The 21,686-nt window shown below is 37.5% G+C and overlaps 2 protein-coding genes across 10 annotated transcripts; one reads left to right on the top strand and one right to left on the bottom strand.

Moving 5' to 3' along the window:
• Positions 1–1,150: 1,150 nt before the first annotated feature.
• LOC148866988 (Peptidase S41 family protein) lies at positions 1,151–19,405 on the top strand. 9 transcript variants are annotated; one of them, XR_016110819.1, is made up of 16 exons: positions 1,151–1,638; positions 1,828–1,947; positions 7,089–7,226; positions 8,109–8,213; positions 8,329–8,497; positions 9,290–9,366; positions 12,213–12,312; positions 13,289–13,419; positions 15,460–15,504; positions 17,406–17,489; positions 17,775–17,813; positions 17,897–17,959; positions 18,499–18,628; positions 18,696–18,756; positions 18,871–18,949; positions 19,114–19,405. XR_016110819.1 is itself a non-coding variant. In XM_088981225.1 (15 exons), the coding sequence occupies exons 1-14, from the start codon at positions 1,210–1,212 to the stop codon at positions 18,749–18,751; spliced, it is 1,686 nt and encodes a 561-aa protein (XP_088837351.1). In that variant the 5' UTR covers positions 1,151–1,209; the 3' UTR covers positions 18,752–18,757; positions 18,950–19,405. The 9 variants fall into 9 exon arrangements, 7 of the variants coding, with proteins under 7 accessions (XP_088837351.1, XP_088837352.1, XP_088837353.1 ...); XR_016110820.1 differs by lacking the exons at positions 18,871–18,949; positions 19,114–19,405 and adding an exon at positions 18,950–19,034 and having other exon boundaries at positions 12,213–12,293; positions 18,696–18,757; XM_088981225.1 differs by lacking the exon at positions 18,871–18,949 and having other exon boundaries at positions 18,696–18,757; positions 18,950–19,405.
• LOC148866989 (Pentatricopeptide repeat (PPR-like) superfamily protein) lies at positions 19,250–21,227 on the bottom strand. The gene has a single exon (XM_088981232.1). The coding sequence runs from the start codon at positions 21,084–21,086 to the stop codon at positions 19,443–19,445; it is 1,644 nt and encodes a 547-aa protein (XP_088837358.1). The 5' UTR covers positions 21,087–21,227; the 3' UTR covers positions 19,250–19,442.
• Between the last annotated feature and the right edge of the window lie 459 nt (positions 21,228–21,686).

Below are 21,686 nucleotides of genomic sequence, written 5' to 3' on the forward strand. Positions count from 1 at the left end.
TAATACTGGATACTGGTGTAAGGGCCTGTGCATATGCAAGTAAAGATATGAGTTAATATCCTATATACAATCAAGGCCTTGTTTGGTATCATTTTCAATTTATCAAGAAATGACCATGCTCTTGAATTTGCATATTTTACCACGTAAGTAAAGAAGGAAAAAAATGCCATTTCAATTACAAGAAACATGAAAATGATGTATACTACATAAGCTAATTTCACATAACCTATGAGGCTATGAATGTTCTAAGTCTAAACCGTTTACAAATGCTTAAAAAACACTACGAATCAACCAAAAAACACTATGAATCAACCAAAAAACACTATGAATCAAACACCAAAGCCCTTGCAAAAGAGCCCAAGCTCTCTGAAATAGAGCTTAAGCTTTATGTCACAAACACTTGCAATGACTTTGCCTTTGCTAAGAACAAGAAATTCCAAGTTTTATACAACTTATTTTTTATTTTTTAACTTAACATAATAATATTTTATTCCTATAGGTAAAAGAGAGGAGAAGAAATGGAAGCTTTGTCTTGATATTTGAGAGAGAGAGAGAGAGAGAGAGCAGTGATGGTGGCTAAAGACTTTTTTTTTCCCATTTTTTTGGATAAAATAATTATAGTAATTAAAGGAAAACTTTTCTCCCAGAAATTGCTTTGGTTTTGGTCCAAAGATGATGGAATATTCAGAGGAGGAGAAAGACAAAAGTGTATAGCAGGGATGAAAAATTTGACGGTTGGTTCTGCTTTGATTTTGTGTCTTTTCACATGCCACCTAACGGATGGTTAACGATAGGTACTAGATTGTCGCATTCTAAAAGTTCGGATACTGAATTGTCACATTTTAAAATTCGAAGGACCAAATTATCACTTGAGCCAAAGTACAAGATACTAATGAGGAATTTTCCCCTAATTCATATTTGGAAAGAGGTCAGTATAGGGGCTATGTTAAGAATAACACAGGGAGGTAAATGTAAAGCCCTCAAAATACAGGGGTTTTATTATGTACCCTGGGCCCCTGGCTCCTTTGAGTAAAATTTTGTAACATGATTCCCAAGTCAACTCCGTGACTTCCGAGTTGACTCCAGTACTGGGCTTGCCGAGACGAGTCAGAAACCCGAATTGGCGAACTCCGAGCTGTGTGTTTAACTATTTATGCACTGATACCGATCCACCATTCGTGGCTTCGCGCCAATAGCAGATGATAGAGGATGAGGGCCTTGTTTTCCTGCAGCAGCTCAATTGCAGTGGGAGCAACGCCACTGACTAGAAAAGCAGCCAATCCCCATTATTTCTCCTCGCCGATTATTAGCTTCAACGCCGAACCCAATAACGGTAACCATCCAAAATGGCCTCAGAAACTTCTACTGCGTGCATTTACGGCAGCTCTCTCTTTTGGGTTCATCGTTTCGTCTCCCTCTTCCATTGCCATTGCTGCACAGTCCCCATCCCTTCAAATTCCACCCCCTCCTTCTCCTCCTTCCGAGCTTTGCCATGAAGAAGAAGAAGCGGAGGAACAAACACCAGAACCCGCTCCAGAATTCGTTACCAATGAAGCAATTGTAGAAGAAGCTTGGGAGATCGTCAATGATAGCTACCTTAACACCGGGCGCCGTCAGTGGTCCCCCGATATATGGATGGTATGGCATTACCAAACCTTTGTTTTTCTTTCTTTTTTGTTTCGAATAGGATACTCCATAAATTGTTTTTTCTGGGTTTCATTGAATTGTTCAGCAGTAGTTGTCTGATGTTATATCCTGGGCATCATTGTTTATCCAAAGATGGAGTAACTCTTAATATTTAGCCCATTTTTTTTTTTCAAATTCCAGCAAAAGAAGAAAGACATAATCGGTAGCTCTATTCAAACAAGGTCTAAAGCTCATGACATCATCCGGCGGATGTTGGCTAGCTTGGGTGACCCTTATACACGGTTTCTTTCTCCTTCAGAGGTAATTCTTTCCTATTTGATTTATTTGAGAGACACTCAGACACGGCAATTTGTTCCTCATAGGTGAGTAACCGTTTACGGTATGAGACTTGGCAAGTGTAGATATATTTGTTTGTAGATGTTTGCTTTTACCTTTTTGCTTATATTGGTGATCTTTTCCAAGAAATACTATTATGGTGAAAGGACTGCTGGCATTAATGAACTAATATAAGATATTACTTCTGAACTCTGAATCCTACCTTGAAATGGGTTTTTTTCTTTTTTAGTAGTATTACCTTTTTTATTGTATTTTTTCCTTTTTGTATATCCTCAAATTATTCAATATGTGAGGACAAGTTCTTTAATTTTAGTATTAGCAACTCTTTTTGTTGCAGTTTTTGTGGTTCTCCTCAAGTTATAGCATATAGAAAGCACAATTTCTTACAACTTTATGTATATTAACATGCCCTATATTTATCCCTTAGTGTGGTAGAATATACTATATCATGGAAGGACAAATGCATTTTATATTTGTTGGAAGAATTACTTTAAATAATTCATCAAAAAAAATAATTACTTTAAATAATCCCTTACCTTAATTGGTTTTATTATAGTATCAGAAAACAAAATAGATGATTCTGCTTCCGCCATCATGCATGACCAAGGAGACATTAAGGTTTCCCAAGCATCAGGAGCCCTTTATTTATTTATTTATTTATTTTTTCTGTTTATTCCCTTCCCCCACTTAATGGGGAGTAAACTGGGTTTTGGCTAGAATGCAGTGTGACCTTCATATTTTGTTTTGAAGCCTAAAAGTCCTCATAGCTAAAGAACACATGGTATTGTAAAGGAATTTGGGTTTTCAGTTATCTTTCTTGGGATAAAAGTTGTCTGGTGTGCTGGAGAAGAAATCTCTAGACTTGGTATTTGAGAGAAAAGTTCATGAATTTAATATTGTTGGTTTTGTTTAGTTCTTTGAGACCTGGAGCACCAAGGCTGATCAAATCTAACTTAAGAATAGACCCCTTGTATATTCAGCCCATGTGGCAACTTAAAACATAAAAGCTGGATCATATCAGTTAAGTTTGGGGTTTCCAATGGTCAGCTTGTGCAGATAGCTCAGTTTTGAACCTTGTCATTATTCCAATACACAGAAGTGGATAATTAATAATGGTTATCAAGATCAGGGAGGAAAAACTCTAAACTAGAGCGCAGGTCTGGGGGATTGTGGAGGGAAAGAGAGATGGAGAAGGAAAGTGAGGAGGAAATAGTGTTTGTTTTCCATAACAATTGTCCTGTTCCTTTGCTGTGGCCCGAGTCTGATGTATGTAAGAGGTTACAACTTCTTGGCATAGTAGCTAGTTTCTGATGATCAAAGTGAACTGTGCCATTGTTGTCATCTTATTCAATGACACAATGATAAGTAGGATATTACCCGTGGAATTGGGGATAGGGGTGCAAATGGATCGGATCATGATCCGATCCTATTTGGTCGGATTTGGATCACCCCTGCTCCGATCTTCGGATTGGATGATAGGGTCCGAACAGAAATCGGATTGGATTCGGATCACCCCTATCTGATCCAAGAAGATCCGGTCCAATATATGTTATATATTTACAAATATAAATATATGTAATACATATATATGTTATTTATTTATATTGTATTTTTATAAATTTGTTATATTATTTATTTATTTTTATAAAAAACATGTATATATATGATGAAGATAATTAAAAAAATACTTCAAATATAGAGGCCTATCAGATCCGATCCAATCTTCGGATCGGATCAGATTCAGATATACCCTGATTCGAATCCGATCTGATCCGTTTGCATCCCTAATTGGGGATATGATGAAGTAAATGTTTGCCTATATATTTTCTATAATTGGCAAGAGCACATCAGCTGTGATTGAAATTTTAACAAACAGCTGTGCTGACTCTGATTTGCCATGATTCACAGATATAGAAAGGCCATAGCTTTGACAAGGTTTCCAACATGGAAATTCACCCTAAAAAGTTAAATTGACACAACACAACACCCCTGTATTATTGCTGATTTCTAGAAAAAAATGTTGAGCTCAAGAAGCCATGTATTAAAGCCACACAGAAATATTTAATTGTAGCTTAGTGTGTGTTTTCCATAGCAATTGCTTCACTCCCTTTTCTGTGGCCCAAGCCTGGTATATATAAGAGGTTATGGTTTCTTGGCATAGTAGTTACTTTCTGATGGTCAAAGTAAATTGTGCCATTGTTGTCATCTTATTGAATAACACAATGACAAGTATGAAATTGTCCATGGAATTGGTGATAAAATGAAGAAGTAAAGGTTTTCCTATATATTTTTTCTGTAATTGACACGTGCACATCAGCTCTGATGGAAATTCTTAACAAACAACTGTGCACTGTGATGACTCTGATTTTCCATGGTTCCCAGATATAGCAAGGACATAGTTCAGTTAACGGAAATGGAAATTCACCCCCCAAAATTAAACTGTCTGACAAAACATAACACTCCTGTACAACTATCTGGGTACCATTGCTGACTAGTCATTGCATCATCTAGAGAATCCAAAATGACCAGTCATCGCCTAACTGCATTGATAACATATCAATAAGGACCAAAGGTACCATGTGGCATGTGCAGTATAAACAACACCAATATGTACAATGAGATATAATACAATACAAGCAGATATGGTTTGCATTTTTTGATTAATAGCAAAATATACTTTCTTATATATCAGCCAGAGATTGGTATGTAGTTTTGGTGACCCTGTGGTTGTCAGCACTTGAAAATTGTTTTTCAAGTTTGATCACCCCAGTTAACTTCCCAACTTTGACTTCGATTCAGCACTGAAGAGCTGGTGTGCATCGATGAACCCCTTCCACTGGCGGAAGGAGTTACATGGAAGACAATCATCTGAACAGAGGTAGAAGGTTATTTTCTGAATTTTCAAAAAGATATTGGTCACGTGCTGTCACATGCGGTGGAGTATGATGGAAAATTTACGGCAGGGGAGGTTTTAGACAATTGTCAGAAAACTTAAGGATACTCTAAGACAATATGTAAACAGTAAGGGTAGAGTTAGTCAATTAGCTCAATGTAAGGGTAACTTAAGAAATTTTCCCTATAAACAACACCAAAATGTACAATGAGATGCAATACAATACAATCAGACATGGTTTACATTTTCTGATTAATAACACAATATACTTTCTTATATATCAGCCAAAGACTGGTATATAGTTTCATGCCATTCATTACAAAGATGAGTAAAAAGATGGATATTCAAAATCTGTCAAAAGTAGAAGACCAGAAAAAAGATAATCATTTCAACTTTCCCAATGATCCTCTCTAGGCAACTGTTGTGCTAAAAAAATCATGATGCTTTATTCCTTCCATAAGGACTGGCATTTGAGAAATGAAGTATGGTTCTAAAGGGCTGTGCTTCTCTTGCAAAACCCTTTGATGACCAATCTTGGATTAAGGTCTTTATATCTAGAGGGTCTACTCATTCTTTCTCAAAGGGCTTGACGAAATGGTACTAAATATTATACAAGTATGGGACCAATAGCAATAGGTGGGCAACACCTATTCTGGGATCAGTTGTAATTTTGCTTTGTTTTGAGGCAGCATCTCACGCCTCTCTGTGGGTACTGTATCATGTACCTTATGTTGGCTCATCTTAATTATTCTTAATAAATTACTTTATTACTTATAAAAAAAAAACAGGTGGGCAACTGATTCTTCACCTGCATGTCAGAGGGAGTATTCATTTTGTATGTCTCTATCTCTTCATATTGGGTGTTTGATGGTGGGAATTTTGTCTTGAAGTGCCATCCATATCAAGAAGAAAGTCTTGGCTTAATTGGAATTTTAGAGCTGCGTGTTTCAAAACTCTCTCTGTAGAAAAATCAAAATTTTCCCTCCCCTTTCTCTTTTCTTATATAAGAAGATTGTTCTATGCCCCCCACCTCCCCAAAAATAAAAAAAAGAAAAAAAGGAAAAATGTGGATTTTGTTTTCTGCTACTTTTAATGTTGTCCTTATCATCATGCATACATCCCATCTTACATTCCTGATTACTAATTTAGACTTGAAACCTTGTTCCTTTGTGTTACTCTGTGTATGTATGTGTGTTTTTTCTCTTATAGTTGACTTAGCCTAACCAGTTTTTGACTATCTATAATGCATTAATTGTATGATATATCATACTTGTAGTTAGTCCTTTAAGGCCATGCTTGGGAGGGCTTATGTTAAAAACAAGTGCTTATACGAATAAGCACTTATTTGCATTTGGCACCCAGCTTTTTCAATTATTTCATATTGGGTGTTTGGTGGTCTTTTTCTCCAGTAAGCACTTAAATAAGCAATTGTGACTCTTTTGTCCTTCATTTTCTTTCAAATTTTCAAAATACCCAATCCAAAGTGAACGAATAAAAGTACTTTGATAGAAGTGCTTTTATAAAATTACTTTTATAAAAGTGCTTTTATAAAAGTACTTCCGTAAAAATACTTTTATAAAAGTGATTTTGTAAAAGTGCTTTTTAAAAGTGTTTTCGTAAAAGTGCTTTTGTAAATGTGCTTTCATAAAAGTGCTTTTATAGAAGTATTTTCGCAAAAGTGCTTTTGTCAAAGTACTTTTATGCTTTTATAAAAGTACATTTGTAGAAGTGCTTTGTAAAAGTACTTTTATAAAAGTGCTTCATGTAAAAGTACTTTCCTAAAAGTGCTTTCATAAAAGTACTTTCCTAAAAGTGCTTTGTGAAAGTACTTTTATAAAAGTGCTTTCGTAAAAGTACTTTATTTTGTTAAAGTACCTTTCCTAAAATTATTTTTATAAAAGGGCCTTTGTAAAAGTGCTTTTATAAAAGAGTAAAATTGGTATTCTAAAAATTTACTGGGGACAATTATGGGAGAAAAAAATGAATAAGTCCTTATTTTTAAAATAAGCACTTATTTTGGGCTTATTTCCAAACACCAATAAGTGCTTAATGGGGTGGTCCCCGCCCAAATAAGCACATATTTTTTAAGCACTCCCAAACATGGCCTAAGTACTTTGCATCTGACTTTAGATAATTGGTATAAATCTGTAGTCTCTCCATATAAGAACTGTTCTTACTCTATGTCGTATGTTATTTCAATGGTTGGTGATAGTTCTCCAAGATGGCTAAATATGATGTGACTGGCATTGGGGTAAATCTTCGGGAAGTTCCAGATGACAATGGAAGTACTAAATTGAAGGTACTAGGTATCATTTTAGATGGTCCTGCTCATGCTGCTGGTGTGAGACAGGTAAATAGTAAACAAAAGCTTATCTGTTTGTGGTTTTTACCATTAATTTTTGGACAACTCATGGCTCACAAGTTGTTTGTAATATATCACTCCTGAGTATTGGCTGTTTTTGTTTATAACTAATAAATTTACATAGTTTATTTGTATATTCTCTTATCATCTATCACATTGTTATTTTTCCATTATGCTGTTTAGTTTCTTGTTATTGCATGCACATGTAGTCCATATACAAATTCTTGGGAAGGCGATGCTTATCTTATTTTCTTACTGGTTTGACCTTAATGTGATTTCCAGGGGTACTGTATTGCCATCTAAAGGTTACCTTTAAGTCACAAATAGTATTTATTAAATTCTGGTTACATAGATGATATGTGTTATGTTGAAGTTATGCCTTTCTTATTCAACATATTCATTTGCAGGAACACTCCTTTTTTAGATAAATCACAGGAACACTCTTTCTGGGTGGATTAATCTACTATATATTGTTTTCTTGAATGGTTTTCCAGTTTGTTATTAGAAGGATACAAATTTTGAGCACATGGATAAATCAAGTCCATTTCATTAGGCATTTTGAATTTAAGTTGAATTGGGACAAGGATGTTGTACTATGTTTTACATGTTGGTCAATTACTGCTTATCCTTATTCACTTTTAAATTGAAGATTTACATACAAGACCCACATGTCGTAGTGGTGGAGACTTCAATCTTTGATTTGAATCATTATTATTATTTTTTCATTTTAAAGTTGTTTATGATTTTTACTGGGCATAACTATCTATGCTGTTCTTGTTTACCTTTTGGATGTTTGTCTGTTACTCCATTAGTACAATTGTTGAATGATGATTTTGATTGATTTGTTTGCTTTCTATGTTGACTTAGTAGGGTGATGAAGTCTTATCTGTTAATGGAGTGGATGTTAGAGGGAAATCAGCTTTTGAAGTGTCATCCATGCTACAAGGTCCTAATGAAACATTTGTGACTATTGAGGTTGTGATATTGGAACCAATCATATGCAAGCATTAACTTTCTTTCTTTTTCTTTGTGTTTTTGTCCTTAAATTGCTTTTCCTTAATTTTCCATTGCAAAATATTGATGCTTGTAGGTTAAACATGGCAATTGTGGACCTATCCAATTTTTTGAAGTCCAAAGACAACTTACTGCTCGAACCCCAGTATTTTATCGGCTTGAGCAAATGGAGAATGGAACTGCTTCTGTTGGATATATACGCCTGAAAGAATTTAATGCTTTGGCAAAAAAGGATTTGGTTATTGGTATATCAAGTTGCTAATTTGTTATTATCTACAACTGAATCTTAAGAGTTGCACTAGTTTAGTAGTGAAAATTTTATAGGAAATTTATAGGTTGAATGTTTTAAACTTCAGATGCAAAATGGTATGTATTATGATATATTGTCTTCCATTCCTTTCATGCTCTGGTTTTGGAACTAGAACTATCATAAAGACAAGAAAGGAATACTAAAATTTTGTTTGACCACCACCTTGTAGATGCTGACATCTGCAATCTCTCATGTCTGTCTGTCTATCTTCACCATTAGAGCCCAATGGGATATGGATTTCTTCATTAGTTGCCAGTCTTATAACAGTAGTTGTAGTTGATCTTAAATGAGGCACTTTTGAGTCCCATCTCTTGTAAATATGCAGGCGAGCTATCTTTGCATTTTCTTTTTTTTTGGGTAAGTAAAAGAAAAATTTCATTGAATAAACAATCTGGATATTTGATAAGATAGCACCTAACATCCAAAAGATCTATCTTTGCTTTTTTTTTTTTGGAAAGAAGAATTAGAGCCATTTGAAGGTTGAGTGTATATACTACACATTTGGAATCTTTTGACTCCTAGTAGGGGACATTGCTTGGTGTAATGGTAAAATCTTGGGCTGACAGGCATGGGGAGGTTCTTTTTCTTCAAATTTATTTATTTATTTTTTCTTATATGTTTTTTGACCTTGCTATATTTTGGTTTCATTTATAGGTCTTTTGAATTCATATTTGCACTATGTAGTTTAAGTTTGTGCTGAAACTAAATGAGTAAATGGCTCTTGCAGCAATGAAACGTCTTCAGGACCTTGGTGCCTCATATTTTGTTCTGGATCTTAGAGATAATCTTGGTGGACTCGTACAGGTTTGTTTGCTATCTCAATCTTTTATGTTTTCCATAGATTTTTTTTTTCCAAACAAACTTCAACGGATCAATAATGTCCATCTATAGAAAGGTTTTATTTTAAATCCTAACCATAAATGATTTCGTTCAGTCTATTTGTTTTTCCTTAATGATTAGGGCATTGGATGTACTCTTTTCTCCTTGTATACATATTGAGACTTTTCAGATTTCTTTAATGTAAACTAAATGGCTCGTTGATATATTCCTAGACAGAAGACATGTTAATGATACGAAATAATTAGTTTTTCAACTTTTCTACCTATTGGCCATATTCTTCCTTGAGAATTTAACAAGCAGAAATGCTGTTTTACAATGGCACTATGGCAGCTTCTTGGTGCTCTGTTTCTTTAAACCCCTCTCTCTTTCTCTCCCCCTCCTCCCTCCCTCCCTCCTAATTACAATTGTCTTTTTCTCTTCCTGGGAGACAGGGAGAATGGGGGAACTTATCTGTAAGTATTTGATTTCTTTGTGGTGCATTTATTAAAAACAAAACTAACAGTTGCCATTCTGATGTTGTATTTCCTATTTTAGTTCATAATCTTATGTAACTTGTTATATAGAAATGTTTATTGAATGCTGAGTATGTAATATGGCACTTTCAACACTAAATCTATTCCCTGTTTCCTTAAGGCCTTCCTTAATATTCCCCTAAAATGCTAACACTTTTTATAACTTTGTTGATTGTAAAACTGAATAGGGATAATGGACTGAAATTACTAATGTTGGACAAGAGTTAAGAATAGAACATGCTAGACACCTGTTACACCTCACCCTTCTCTATGATAATTTTTGAAACTCTAGGAGATTTTGTATCCTTTGCATTTTCCTTTGTAGAGACAGTGAAATCTAGCCGTAGGGCTATTTTTGTACTTTTCTTTTCTGTATATCGCTCTTTGTATTATATCTCTCATGTATATTAAGGGCAGATCTGTCCTTTTACAACTTAATATAAATATTTCTTTTAGGGTGTTGACTAACACAAGTTGTCACACCCACCATTCGGCTGTGTTGCCTCTCTCTCTTTCACTTTCTCAATTTTTCGATCTGACTTTGACATGGTATCAGAGCAGGTCATGATCTGATCTACGAGTGACTACTTCCTCACCTCTTTCTTATCAGTTATCTAGAGTACTCCCTAACAGTAATTGGGAGGCTCTTGAGTGTTCTTAAATCCGATTTTTGAAGCTGCTTTTAATCAGAACTTGACAGACTATTCCTGGACTGCTGTGCCACCAGATTTCTCTTTCGGATTGGATCTCCCTCTAGAAGCATCGGATCAGGCTGAAACTTTAGATCTAGTGTCGCCCAGGGCAGATCTACTGTTCCCAATTGGTTTGGTTTGAATTGGATTTGATCTAGAAGGGTTTTGAGCCACTTCAGAGTTCGGCAGACCCTTATAGTTTCCTTTTCTGGACATTGACTGAAAGGTACTTCATTATTCTACTGTTTTGAACACTTCTCTCTGTGGTTTTTCTTGCTCTTGTGATTCAATGGCATCAGAAAGAATGGAAGTTCTCCCCATCAAATTTAATAGTACAAATTATGCACTTTGGAAATTCAATTTCCAATTTCATGTCGAGGCGAAAGGTCTCTGGGGATATTTGGATGGATCAGTAGTTAAACCTGATGATTCGGACATCAAGGGCCTTAATCAATGGAGAATTGATAATGCGAAAATTGCATCTTGGATCTTAGGATCTGTTGGAACTGACATTGCAATTCCTATGAGAGGATACATGATTGCCTGTGAGATGTATGAGTATCTCGAAAGAGTATATCAGCAATCCAACACCTCAAGACAGTATCAGATAGAGGTTGACATCTTCTCCTATTATCAAGGAGAAAGAAAGGTCCAAGAGTATTATGCTGGGTTTATTAAACTTTGGACCGAATATGAGCTTGTTCACATGGGGAATGATCATTCAGAATGTTGTGTGAAGTATATGAAGGAACATTTCGATAGAAGAAAGATTATGCACTTCCTAATGCATTTCAGACCTGAATTCGAAGTTGTTAGATCTAATATCCTGAGTTGAGGAACACTTATTGACTTGGATACTATTCTTGGTGAAATTCTGAGGGCCGAAACCAGAGTTTCCACACAGACTACTCTGGATGGAAGGTTTCTAACATTGATACAGTCTTTCTAGCAACAAAACTGAAAAGGAAGGACTTCTCTAAAATACAGTGCTATGAATGTAAGGAGTTCGGACATGTTTCTCACTGCAAGAAAAAGAATACACGCACCTACTGTAAGCAGGTTGGCCATATTATCATTGAATGCCCCACTCGGCCTCAGAAAAGTAGTGGATCAAATCAGAAGAAAGGAAGCTACAAGGCTTATTAGACAAGTGTAGATGGATCAGATGTAACATCCTCCATTACTTTTGTGACTGGGCAGAATGACACCTCAGGTAGCATGTCTGAAGAACGAATTCGACAGCTCATGTCCTCTGTTATCTCTTCAGCCTTCTCTGCTATGGGCCTGTTTGGTAAGTCTCCTACCTACTGTCGCTCACCGAACCATCTATGGTACATTGACTTAGGAACCTCTAACCATATGACAGGGGCCACTCTTGGTAAGTGTCCTAAACCCCATCTCCCCAATAAACACGTGTTACTGCTAATGGTGAGAAATTAGATATACTTGGATGTGATGATTTATATTTATTACTTCTAAGTCATCTCCGTTTCTTTTGTCCAAAACCCTATTTGTACTTAAGCTTACCACTAATTTAATTTATGTTGGCCAACTTGTAGAGGAAGGTAACAATGTCTCATTTACTTTTGATGGTTGTTTGATACAGGACAGGCAAACTGGGGAGGTGAAGGGGAAGGGACGTAGACTAGGAAGACTCTTTGCTCTGGAATTTGAGAAGAATAAAATTGTGCCTGCTTCTACTTCATGTTTGATTTCTACTACTTCTAGTTTTGAATCCGTTAATTGTAGTAAAGATTGGCAGTTGTGGCATAAACAACTAGGCCGTCCTTTCTCTAAGAAATTTGATAAGTTGTTTTCCTCTGGTAGTTTACCTATTTCTAATGTTTCTCTTAAAAATGTAAATAAAGACTGCATTACCTGTGGCTTATGTAGGAGTCATATTTTGCCTTTTCCTTCTCATTTTGAACTTGCAACAGTCTCTTTTTATTTAATACATAGTGATGTTTGGTCGTCTCCAGTTGTCTCGCGGATGGGTTTTAAATATTTTGTAACCTTTATTGATGATTGCACTCGTTTCACTTGGGCCTATTTTCTTCAAAAGAAATCTGAAGTGTACTCTGTATTTCAACACTTTCACACCTATGTTGCTACTCAGTTTGATGCCCGAATTTGTGTGCTACGATCGGATTCAGGGGGAGAGTATATTGATGGAGATTTCCAAAACTATTTAAAACAACATGGAATTCAAACCCAAAAGTCTTGTCCAGGCACCCCCACAACAAAACGGGGTTGCAGAAAGGAAAAATGGGCATATCTTGAGTGTAGTTAGAACCCTTTTACATGATTCCCACGTACCCACTTGGTTTTGGGTGGAGGCGGCCAGCATTGCTGTGTATCTCATAAATCGTCTTCCGTCATTAGTTTTGAACAATTCCTCTCATTTTCAATCCCTCTTCCACAAATCCCTAGACCTATCCATGCTCAGACTATTCAGATGTGCTTGTTTTGTCCACCTTCCACCCCATGAACGCACAAAGTTAACTACACAAGTAGCTTTGTGCGCCTTTATGGGGTATAGCTCTGAACATAAAGGATATCTTTGCTATGACTCTTTGGTTCGTCGTCTTCGAATTTCTCATAATGTAGTTTTTCTTGAAAATGTGTCATTATTTGAACATATTGTGAAGTTTTCAGCTCCTTCTGTTTCTTCTGATTCTACAGGTACATCGGATACTCCATTGTCACCTCTACAACAACTTCAGACCTACTTCAGGAAGCAACAACCTTCTTCAGTCTCCATCCCCCCCTCTGCTCCGCCTCCATTTGCTGATCCGGCCACTCCAACTGCCTCAGTAAGTGCTCAAGACTTTCCCTCTGAACCTATTGCTCCTACTTTATGTCGTTCCTCTAGAATTTCTCGTCCACCTAACCGTTATGGTTATTCACCAAACCATAGCTCCTTTTCTGCCATTTTATCTACCACAAACATTCCCAGATCTTATCAGCATGCTGTAGCAAAACTACATTGGAAAGTTGCAATGGATTATGAGATTCAAGCTCTTCTAGAAAATGACACATGAGACTTAGTCAAAGCTCCACCCGAGACATCTCTCATAGGAAGCCGATGGGTTTATTCTGTGAAACTAAAATTTGATGGAAGTCTAGATAGATACAAAGCTAGGCTTGTAGCACAGGGTTAAAAACAGGAATATGGGATAGACTATGAGGAGACTTTTGCTTCTGTAGTTAAGATGACCACTGTACGACTTTTGATGGCTGTGCTTGCAATCAAATAGTGGACAATTCATCAGATGGATGTCATGAATGCTTTTCTCCATGGGGAATTAAAAGAGAGTTTACTTGAAGCCTCCTCTGGGATGTTGTACAGATCCGCAACTTGTTTGTCACTTGAAGAAGTCACTTTATGGCCTAAAGCAAGCTCCTAGGGCCTGGTTTGAGAAGCAAGGAGTAACGATATTACTCCTTTATGTTGATGATATACTTATTACATGGGATGACATAGAAGGAATTTTTAGGCTACAACAGTTACTCAGTGAATCCTTCAAGATGAAGGACTTGGGGCCGTTGACATATTTCTTGGGCCTTGAAGTGAGTAGAAATTCTCGAGGCTACTTTGTTAATCAACAGAAGCATGCAGCTGATCTGGTTAAGCTGGCAAATCTTAGTGATTCTAAGATTGTGGACATTCCACTAGAACTGAATTTGAAACTCAACAAAGATGATGGGTCTCCCCTTGAAGATCCTACCCTTTATCGTTAGCTAGTGGGCAGTTTAATCTATCTCACCACTCGACTGGACATATCTTATGCAGTTCAGATAGCAAGTCAGTTTGTGTCTTCTCCGAGACAACCACATTTATCTGCAGTTCATCGTATTATAAGATATGTACGGGGCACACTGTCACATGGGATATTCTTTTCCTCATCATCTCCCATTCATCTTATGGCCTATGCAAATGCTGATTGGGCTGGATGCCCTGACACCCGACGGTCCACAACTAGCTGGTTTGTCTTCCTAGGCAACTCCCTTATCTCATGGAAGTGCAAGAAACAAGCTATTATGTCCAAATCTTCCATTGAAGCTGAATACAGGGCTATGTCTTCCGTGTGTAGTGAGATCATGTGGCTTCGGACTCTTCTATTTGAAATATTAAGTGAGCCACCATTGTCTGTTCCTCTTTATGCAGACAACATCAGTGCAATCAAAATTGCATCCAACCCCGTCTTCCATGAGCACACCAAACACATAGAAGTTGATTGCCACTTCATTCGCAATCTCCTTCTTGAGGGTACAATATCTCTTCCTCATGTCTCCTCCAGGCTCCAACTGGCAGACTTTTTAACTAAAGCAATGACATGGGCTCGACATCTATTTCTCATGGACAAATTAATGCTTATTCCTAGGCATCAGTTTGAGGGGGAGTGTAGAGATAGTTAAATCTAGCCGTAGGGCTATTTTTGTACTTTTATTTTTATTTTTTGTATATCTCTCATGTATATTAAGGGCAGATCTGTCCTTTTACAGCTTAATATAAATATTTCTTTTAGGGTGTTGACTGACACAAGTTGTCACACCCACCATTCGGCTGTGTTGTCTCTCTCTTTCTCTTTCTCAGTTTTTCGATCTGACTCTGACCCTTTCCTTGAATTTCTTCTTCTTCTTCTTCTTCTTCTTCTCTCTCTCTCTCTCTCTCTTTGCCCCAAACATTGTTTCAATTAACACCCTTTCCTCTACTAATTCTACCTGATTCCATATAATTGGAATAAGGCTTTTTTAAGTTAGTACAGTTGAATTCTTACGTTCAGTCATTTATTGCTAATGATTAACATTTATAAATTTGTGAGTTTGATACTATCACTTGCTCATCTCAGGCTGGCATTGAAGTTGCTAAACTCTTTCTAAATGAGGGGGAGACGGTATGTATCTTTTTGAGCTATGAGCCTTCAAGATGCAGTATAACTCTATGATTATGCTTTGACCAAATGCATCAAATAGATTGAATGATCTTGTAGATGATGTGATTGTTCTATTAGTTGCATTTTATAATAATAGTCCTGCTTGTTATTATTATTACCATCGTTGTTGTTTGTTATTATTATTATTTTTATTATAGGTATTCTGGGTCAATGTACCATGGACAATATATTATTTATATAGAGCCACATTCATGGGCACAGGTTAGCCTCTTGCTATTGGCTTGTACTGTTGCTTAACTGATTTGAGTACTTAAATGAGAACAACCAAGTATTTGTTTGTCTAGGGTATCTCTGAGAAGAAGGGGCAATGACAAACTGTTTTCATGTGTTAAATATAGAGGCTGCTATATCAGCAAGGAGCTTTATAATGCCCACATAAAGATGGCATGATAAATTCTGGTTCAAAGTGCTGGCCCAAATGGCCCAAATGTGGTATTAGCTCTGTTACTAGATGTGGGTTAACTCAACATAACTTTATTATTGCTATATGGAGTTAGCTGAGGGTGGGTGTTGGCACAATGGTTGGACTGCTCCATTACAACCTGGGTGACCAGGGTTCAAATCTTGGAAACAGCCTCTCTGTACGTGCAGTGGTAAGGCTGCATACATCTGTCCCTCCCCAGACCCCGCATTGGTGGGAGCCTTGTGCACTGGCATGCCCTTTTTATATTGGGTTAGCTACATGACTCCTGCCTTTGCCATTTCAACTCTATCAAAGATTCAAGGGTCACACTCATCTTTAAATTCTTATAATGTTTGTATCTTCTTTGTTTAGGTATTAGTTTTTTTATTATTTTTATCAAGATGATTATGGTTCTGAACAGTACAAGTATACCACATCTTGAATTGATTGTATCTCTTGCACTTTGAAGAAAAGTGATGTGGATGCCATATACTTGCACACCTTTCTGTTGGCAAGATGTCAGGCTAGTTGTGGTGGGCTGGTATGTAGTGTCTTTGTTGGATGATATGAGCAATGCCACATCTTGAATTGGTGGGAGCCTTGTGCACTGGCATGCCCTTTTTATATTGGGTTAGCTACATGATTCCTGCATTTGCCATTTCAACTCTATCAAAGATTCAAGGGTCACACTCATCTTTAAATTCTTATAATGTTTGTATCCTCTTTGTTTAGGTATTAGTTTTTTTATTATTTTTACCAAGATGATTATGGTTCTGAACAGTACAAGTATACCACATCTTGAATTGATTGTATCTCTTGCACTTTGAAGAAAAGTGATGTGGATTACTTGCACACCTTTCTGTTGGCAAGATGTCAGGCTAGTTGTGGTGGGCTGGTATGTAGTGTCTTTGTTGGATGATATGAGCAATGCAACTATGGCCACTATGCAATGTTGGTCCCAGCCATCTGGGGTCTTGGGAGGGGTGGACTGGATACGGACTTAATGTCTGGCATTTTTTTTTTCCAGCACAAAGTGACTGCTCTCAGACTCAAACCCATGTTCTCATGCTTGTTAACCTTAGATTTTACCATTACACCAAGCAATGGCCCCTGAACAATGCAAATGTGAATTTCTTTAAATAAACCTGCACCAGCTCCCATGTTTCATCCTATAGAAGTCTTTTGGTCACATGGTTATGGGTATTCAGAATGGTGATTCTGAAAATTATGTTGTGGACAATCCTTGTGGGGCCTGATTTTTGGACAGTTTGGAGTTTGGACCAATGAGCTCCATATTCATGTTTATGACTTTTTACATGTGGTTTAGACTTCATAATATTAGCTACCATGTTTCCTATTACCATGCATGACATGTAGTGAATATTGAAATTACATGGATTATACAGCTATCATATCCTTCTTTTAATGATACGTGCAGGTGATTTATACTGTTGGAAGGGATCCCCAGTACCAAAGAAATATTGTAGCAGAAAATTCACCTTCGGTTACTGCTCCAGTCATTGTATGAAAACCTCTTGTATATTTTTTCATGCAAGGAAAACCATGATGTACATCAAATCTTTGCTGGGAAATTTAGGTGTCTAGATAAGCATGCAGTAGTCACTTGGTGAGACTGAATGCTTAAACCATTCCTAAATAACCTGGCAATTGGATGGTTTTATAGGCATAGCTGCACAGAAGTTTTGAATAGTAGAAATTATTGCTATGTGATTCACAATTTTTAATGATAGATGATATCTAAGACTCCACTTCAATCATAATTATCTAATTGTCATCTCTGATGCAGGTATTAGTGAATGGCAAAACTGCTAGTGCAAGTGAAATTGTGAGTGGCTCCATTCTCCATTTATTTGTAATGGAATTAGATGTGTTAAACAGGACTTTTTCCCATCCATTCCCGTTTTTCAGGTTGCAACTGCACTTCATGATAACTGCAGAGCCGTCCTTGTTGGTGAGAGAACTTATGGCAAGGTTAGAATATGCATTCTAGATAGTTTCTTAAGAGTTTCGAACAAGTCTTTACCACTTCTGCCTTTGGTTGTGTTTTGCATTACAAATTGTCATACTCTGGATCTAAGGTTCATGGTGCTCATTGGACTCTAGATGTGAGACTCTGGTGTAGATTCAGGCCCTGATAAACAATGTGGGCTCAACTTCAGCTACACTTAGTTCATACCTCTTCAAAATTAACAAATAATTCAGCTCAGGCGTGTACCATGTTACTCTTACCAGAACACTATCAAGTATCAACAGTTCAATCTGTGGGCCCCTTTAATTGGAGGTGACAAATCTGAAGAACTGGTCAACTTTAGGATTTTGAACTGTATCTATTCCAATACATAGAGAATTTCAGATAACCAAGATAAAGAAATAAAAGAAAAAAGGCTACCCGAGAGCCGGCTCAGTGGCCCTGCAACTAAATCAGTAAATCATCAATTTAGGAGACGTTCTATTTCAGGTCTGTCATAATATGCTTTTGCTATTTTTATTTTGCTCAATACCACTTGCAGGGTTTGATCCAATCTGTATTTGAACTTCACGATGGATCTGGTGTGGTTGTCACTGTTGGGAAGTATGTGACACCAAATCATATGGACATCAATGGAAATGGAATAGAGCCCGATTTTCGAAATATCCCAGGTAATAAAGCTTCTTGTGTTTTGTATTACAAATGTAGACACAGCATTTACAGAACCCTCTATTGCAGTTTGGAGTGAAGTTATCAAGCATCTTTCACGGTGTCACATGCAAAGATTAGGATAAGTACAGGTTTGCACCAATCTTGTCCATTTTAGTCCCCCTCCCCCCACCCCAAAGGGTATATTCTCATTTAATTTAACTAACAAATTCTGTCTATGTTTCTGTGGTTTCTTGGAATCCATGCCTGCTTAAATGGATACGTGATTGCTTCAAATTTTCTGCATGGATGTTTTCTCCGTTGTAACTCCCTACAATAAGCAGGTGAAAGACTTGAATTTAAAAATTTTGACTGCATCATTCTTTGCCAATATTGTCTCAGTATCATCTCGAGTCGGAGCAACCATCAGTTAATTCCGCAGACAAGATCTATATATTCAAGAAAGTTCTTTTGAAATGGGAATCCGTTTGATTTTGCACTTTGACAGGAACCAGTTTTCTAGATGGATTCACTTCACAGTGCCAGAGGTTTTTGATGTTGTACAACATGTTCATATGTAACAACCAGGCTTGCTTAAATGAAGAGGAAAAATAGAACAATTTTGTACAGCACACCGAGCAGTGTTGAGACAGCAACTCAAATTTGGAAGAGTTTTGTTTGTCTAAATGTGTATGAAGTTACATATACAAAACCATGGTCAAGTTTTACCATTGTTTTGGAAAACAAATGTCAGGAACATTGTTATAAATGGCAATAAAGAGAATTTTTTTTTTCGAATATGTGTTTCTTTTATATTACATTGTTCTGAAACTTCGTTCATGAACTAATTCCATCAATTGTACCATGCTGGACATGTTCTATCTCCTTAGACATCAAACTAAGCTCATCCAACACGGCATGGATCTCTCTGGCTTGAGGATGCAGTCTCCCACCAACTACAAACTCATGAACCACACCATTCACTACAACCAAACTGCATCCGGGCTCCTTTTTAATTTGCTTCTCCTTCATGGACAACCTTGCATCCATTGCATTCTCAAATTGACCTGCCGCTGCATAAACATTTGACAAAAGTATATAGCTGCAAGTTTCACTTGGGTCCAACTCAATTATCTGCCTTGCTGCCCGTTTTCCCATTTCACTGTTTCCATGTTTCCTACAAGCTGAAAGTAAGGAGCTATATATAATAGCATCTGGGTTTTCTGGCATATTAATTATAAATTCTTCTGCCTCTTCAAGAAGTCCAGCTCGGCCTAAGGCGTCAACCATGCAACTGTAATGCTTGACTGTGGGTTCAATATTATATGTTTCTTTCATTGCTGAGAAATACTTCCTTGCTTCATTTACCACGCCTGAATGACTGCAAGCGGTTAGCACGCCAATAAAGCTGACATCATCAGGTCTCAAACCAGAAGATTGAAGCCTTGAAAAAAATTGAATTGCTTCCTTCCCACAACCGTTGATTGCTAGGCCTAATATCATGGAGTTCCAACATGAAAGTCCTTTTTCAGAGATGGTCTCAAACACCTGAAGAGCCTTGTCGACGCACCCACACTTACAATACATGTCAATAATAGCAGTTGAAACTATACTATTTGTTTCAATCTCATTCTTCTCTATATAAGTATGAAGCCACTCCCCTTGCTCGAGAGCTCCTAGGCCAGAGCAAGCGTTTAACAAGCTTACAATTGTAAACCCACTCGGCTTGATACCTTCCTTCTGCATTTCATCAAACAGATCCATAGCTTCCTTGAAATTCCCGTTCCTTACATACCCGCTAATCATGGAATTCCAGGATATTGTACTTCTCTTCGGCATTTTATCGAACAACCTTCTAGACTGATCAATTTCCCCAAATTTAGCTAGACCCATGATCATGGAATTCCATGCAACAACGTCCGAGTTAGAAACATCGAACAGGCGACAAGCTTCGATTAAGAAACCGCACGTTGCATACATGAAGATGATTGTGTTACGAATGAAGGGATCAGATTCGAGCCCAAGTTTTATAATCCTCCCATGGAGCTGAGTTCCATCATGGGCTAGACCAAGTTGGGCATAGGCCTTGAAGAGAGAAGGGTAAGTGAGTCTCTGGGGTTCAATAGGTGAAGACTGCAACATGTCAGTGAAGAGAGAGATGGCACGAAGAGGAGTGGAGCTCTGGGAGAAGCCTCTGATGATGGTGTTCCATGTGAATAGATTTGGGTTTTGAATTTGAGAGAAGACCGAGTAGGCGTAGTTGATATCACCGGCCGGGGAGGTGGCGGAGAAGGCTAGCACCCTGCTAGCGGCAATGGTGTCTTTGGCCAGACCGGTCTTGATGATGTGGGCATGGAGCTTTTGGAGGTCTGACATGTTGGTGCACCTCTTCTCTAGCATAGAGAGAGACGGGTGATCTGAGATGAATCTGGAAATGGAGGGGGATGATGAAGGGAGTGCACTGCAACACCATGGTTGCATACCTTCCGTTCTCGTCTTCTTCTTTTCTGTCTGTCAGTCTGTGCTCTATACTCTCGGTTCCGGTCTGCGGACGGAAAATCCCTCCACGGCTCCACAGGATAGACTGGGCCTTGGAAGGCCTAACCCGAGCTGGCCCGGCCTATGAATGGGCTTGCAGTTGCATTGGGCCAGGCAGGGTATTTGAGTCAGGAGCCCGATCTGCTTTCCACCGAGAGTGTCTCACACCGACCTCACAGCCATACCCCACCCTGTATTGTTCATGAATATTAAATACAAGTACGGAGATATTCCTGATGTGCGGTCAGGACATGATGTGAGATGCACCATACGAGGAGCACATCCGGACTCTCTACTTTAATGCTGCCAACGGGTTGGTTCCACCTAACAGACCTGAACTGACTCGGTTGTTGTTCTATGATTTTGTCCCAATCTGGTTTTTGTTTGTTTCGAACTGATTCAGACATGAGCCAATTATTTTGTTAATAATACATAAAAGCTTTTTAGTTTTCCTTTGTAATTCTTATTATATTTTATTTCTAAAAGTATAGATTTGATAGATAATATATAAGATAATTCTGATTAAAACCACTTGATTTCTTA

Source organism: Nelumbo lutea, chromosome 3 (genome assembly GCF_056320005.1).
Source record: "Nelumbo lutea isolate HS-2025 chromosome 3, American lotus-T2T, whole genome shotgun sequence".
Lineage (NCBI taxonomy): Eukaryota > Viridiplantae > Streptophyta > Magnoliopsida > Proteales > Nelumbonaceae > Nelumbo > Nelumbo lutea.

Coding starts and splice junctions, on each gene's coding strand:
- LOC148866988 (XM_088981225.1), top strand. CDS start 1,210: ATGAGGGCCTTGTTTTCCTGCAGCAGCTCAATTGCAGTGGGAGCAACG. Junction 7,227..8,108: donor ATGCTGCTGGTGTGAGACAG/GTAAATAGTAAA, acceptor TTGACTTAGTAG/GGTGATGAAGTCTTATCTGT. Junction 17,814..17,896: donor CTGCTAGTGCAAGTGAAATT/GTGAGTGGCTCC, acceptor CCCGTTTTTCAG/GTTGCAACTGCACTTCATGA.
- LOC148866989 (XM_088981232.1), bottom strand. CDS start 21,086: ATGCAACCATGGTGTTGCAGTGCACTCCCTTCATCATCCCCCTCCATT.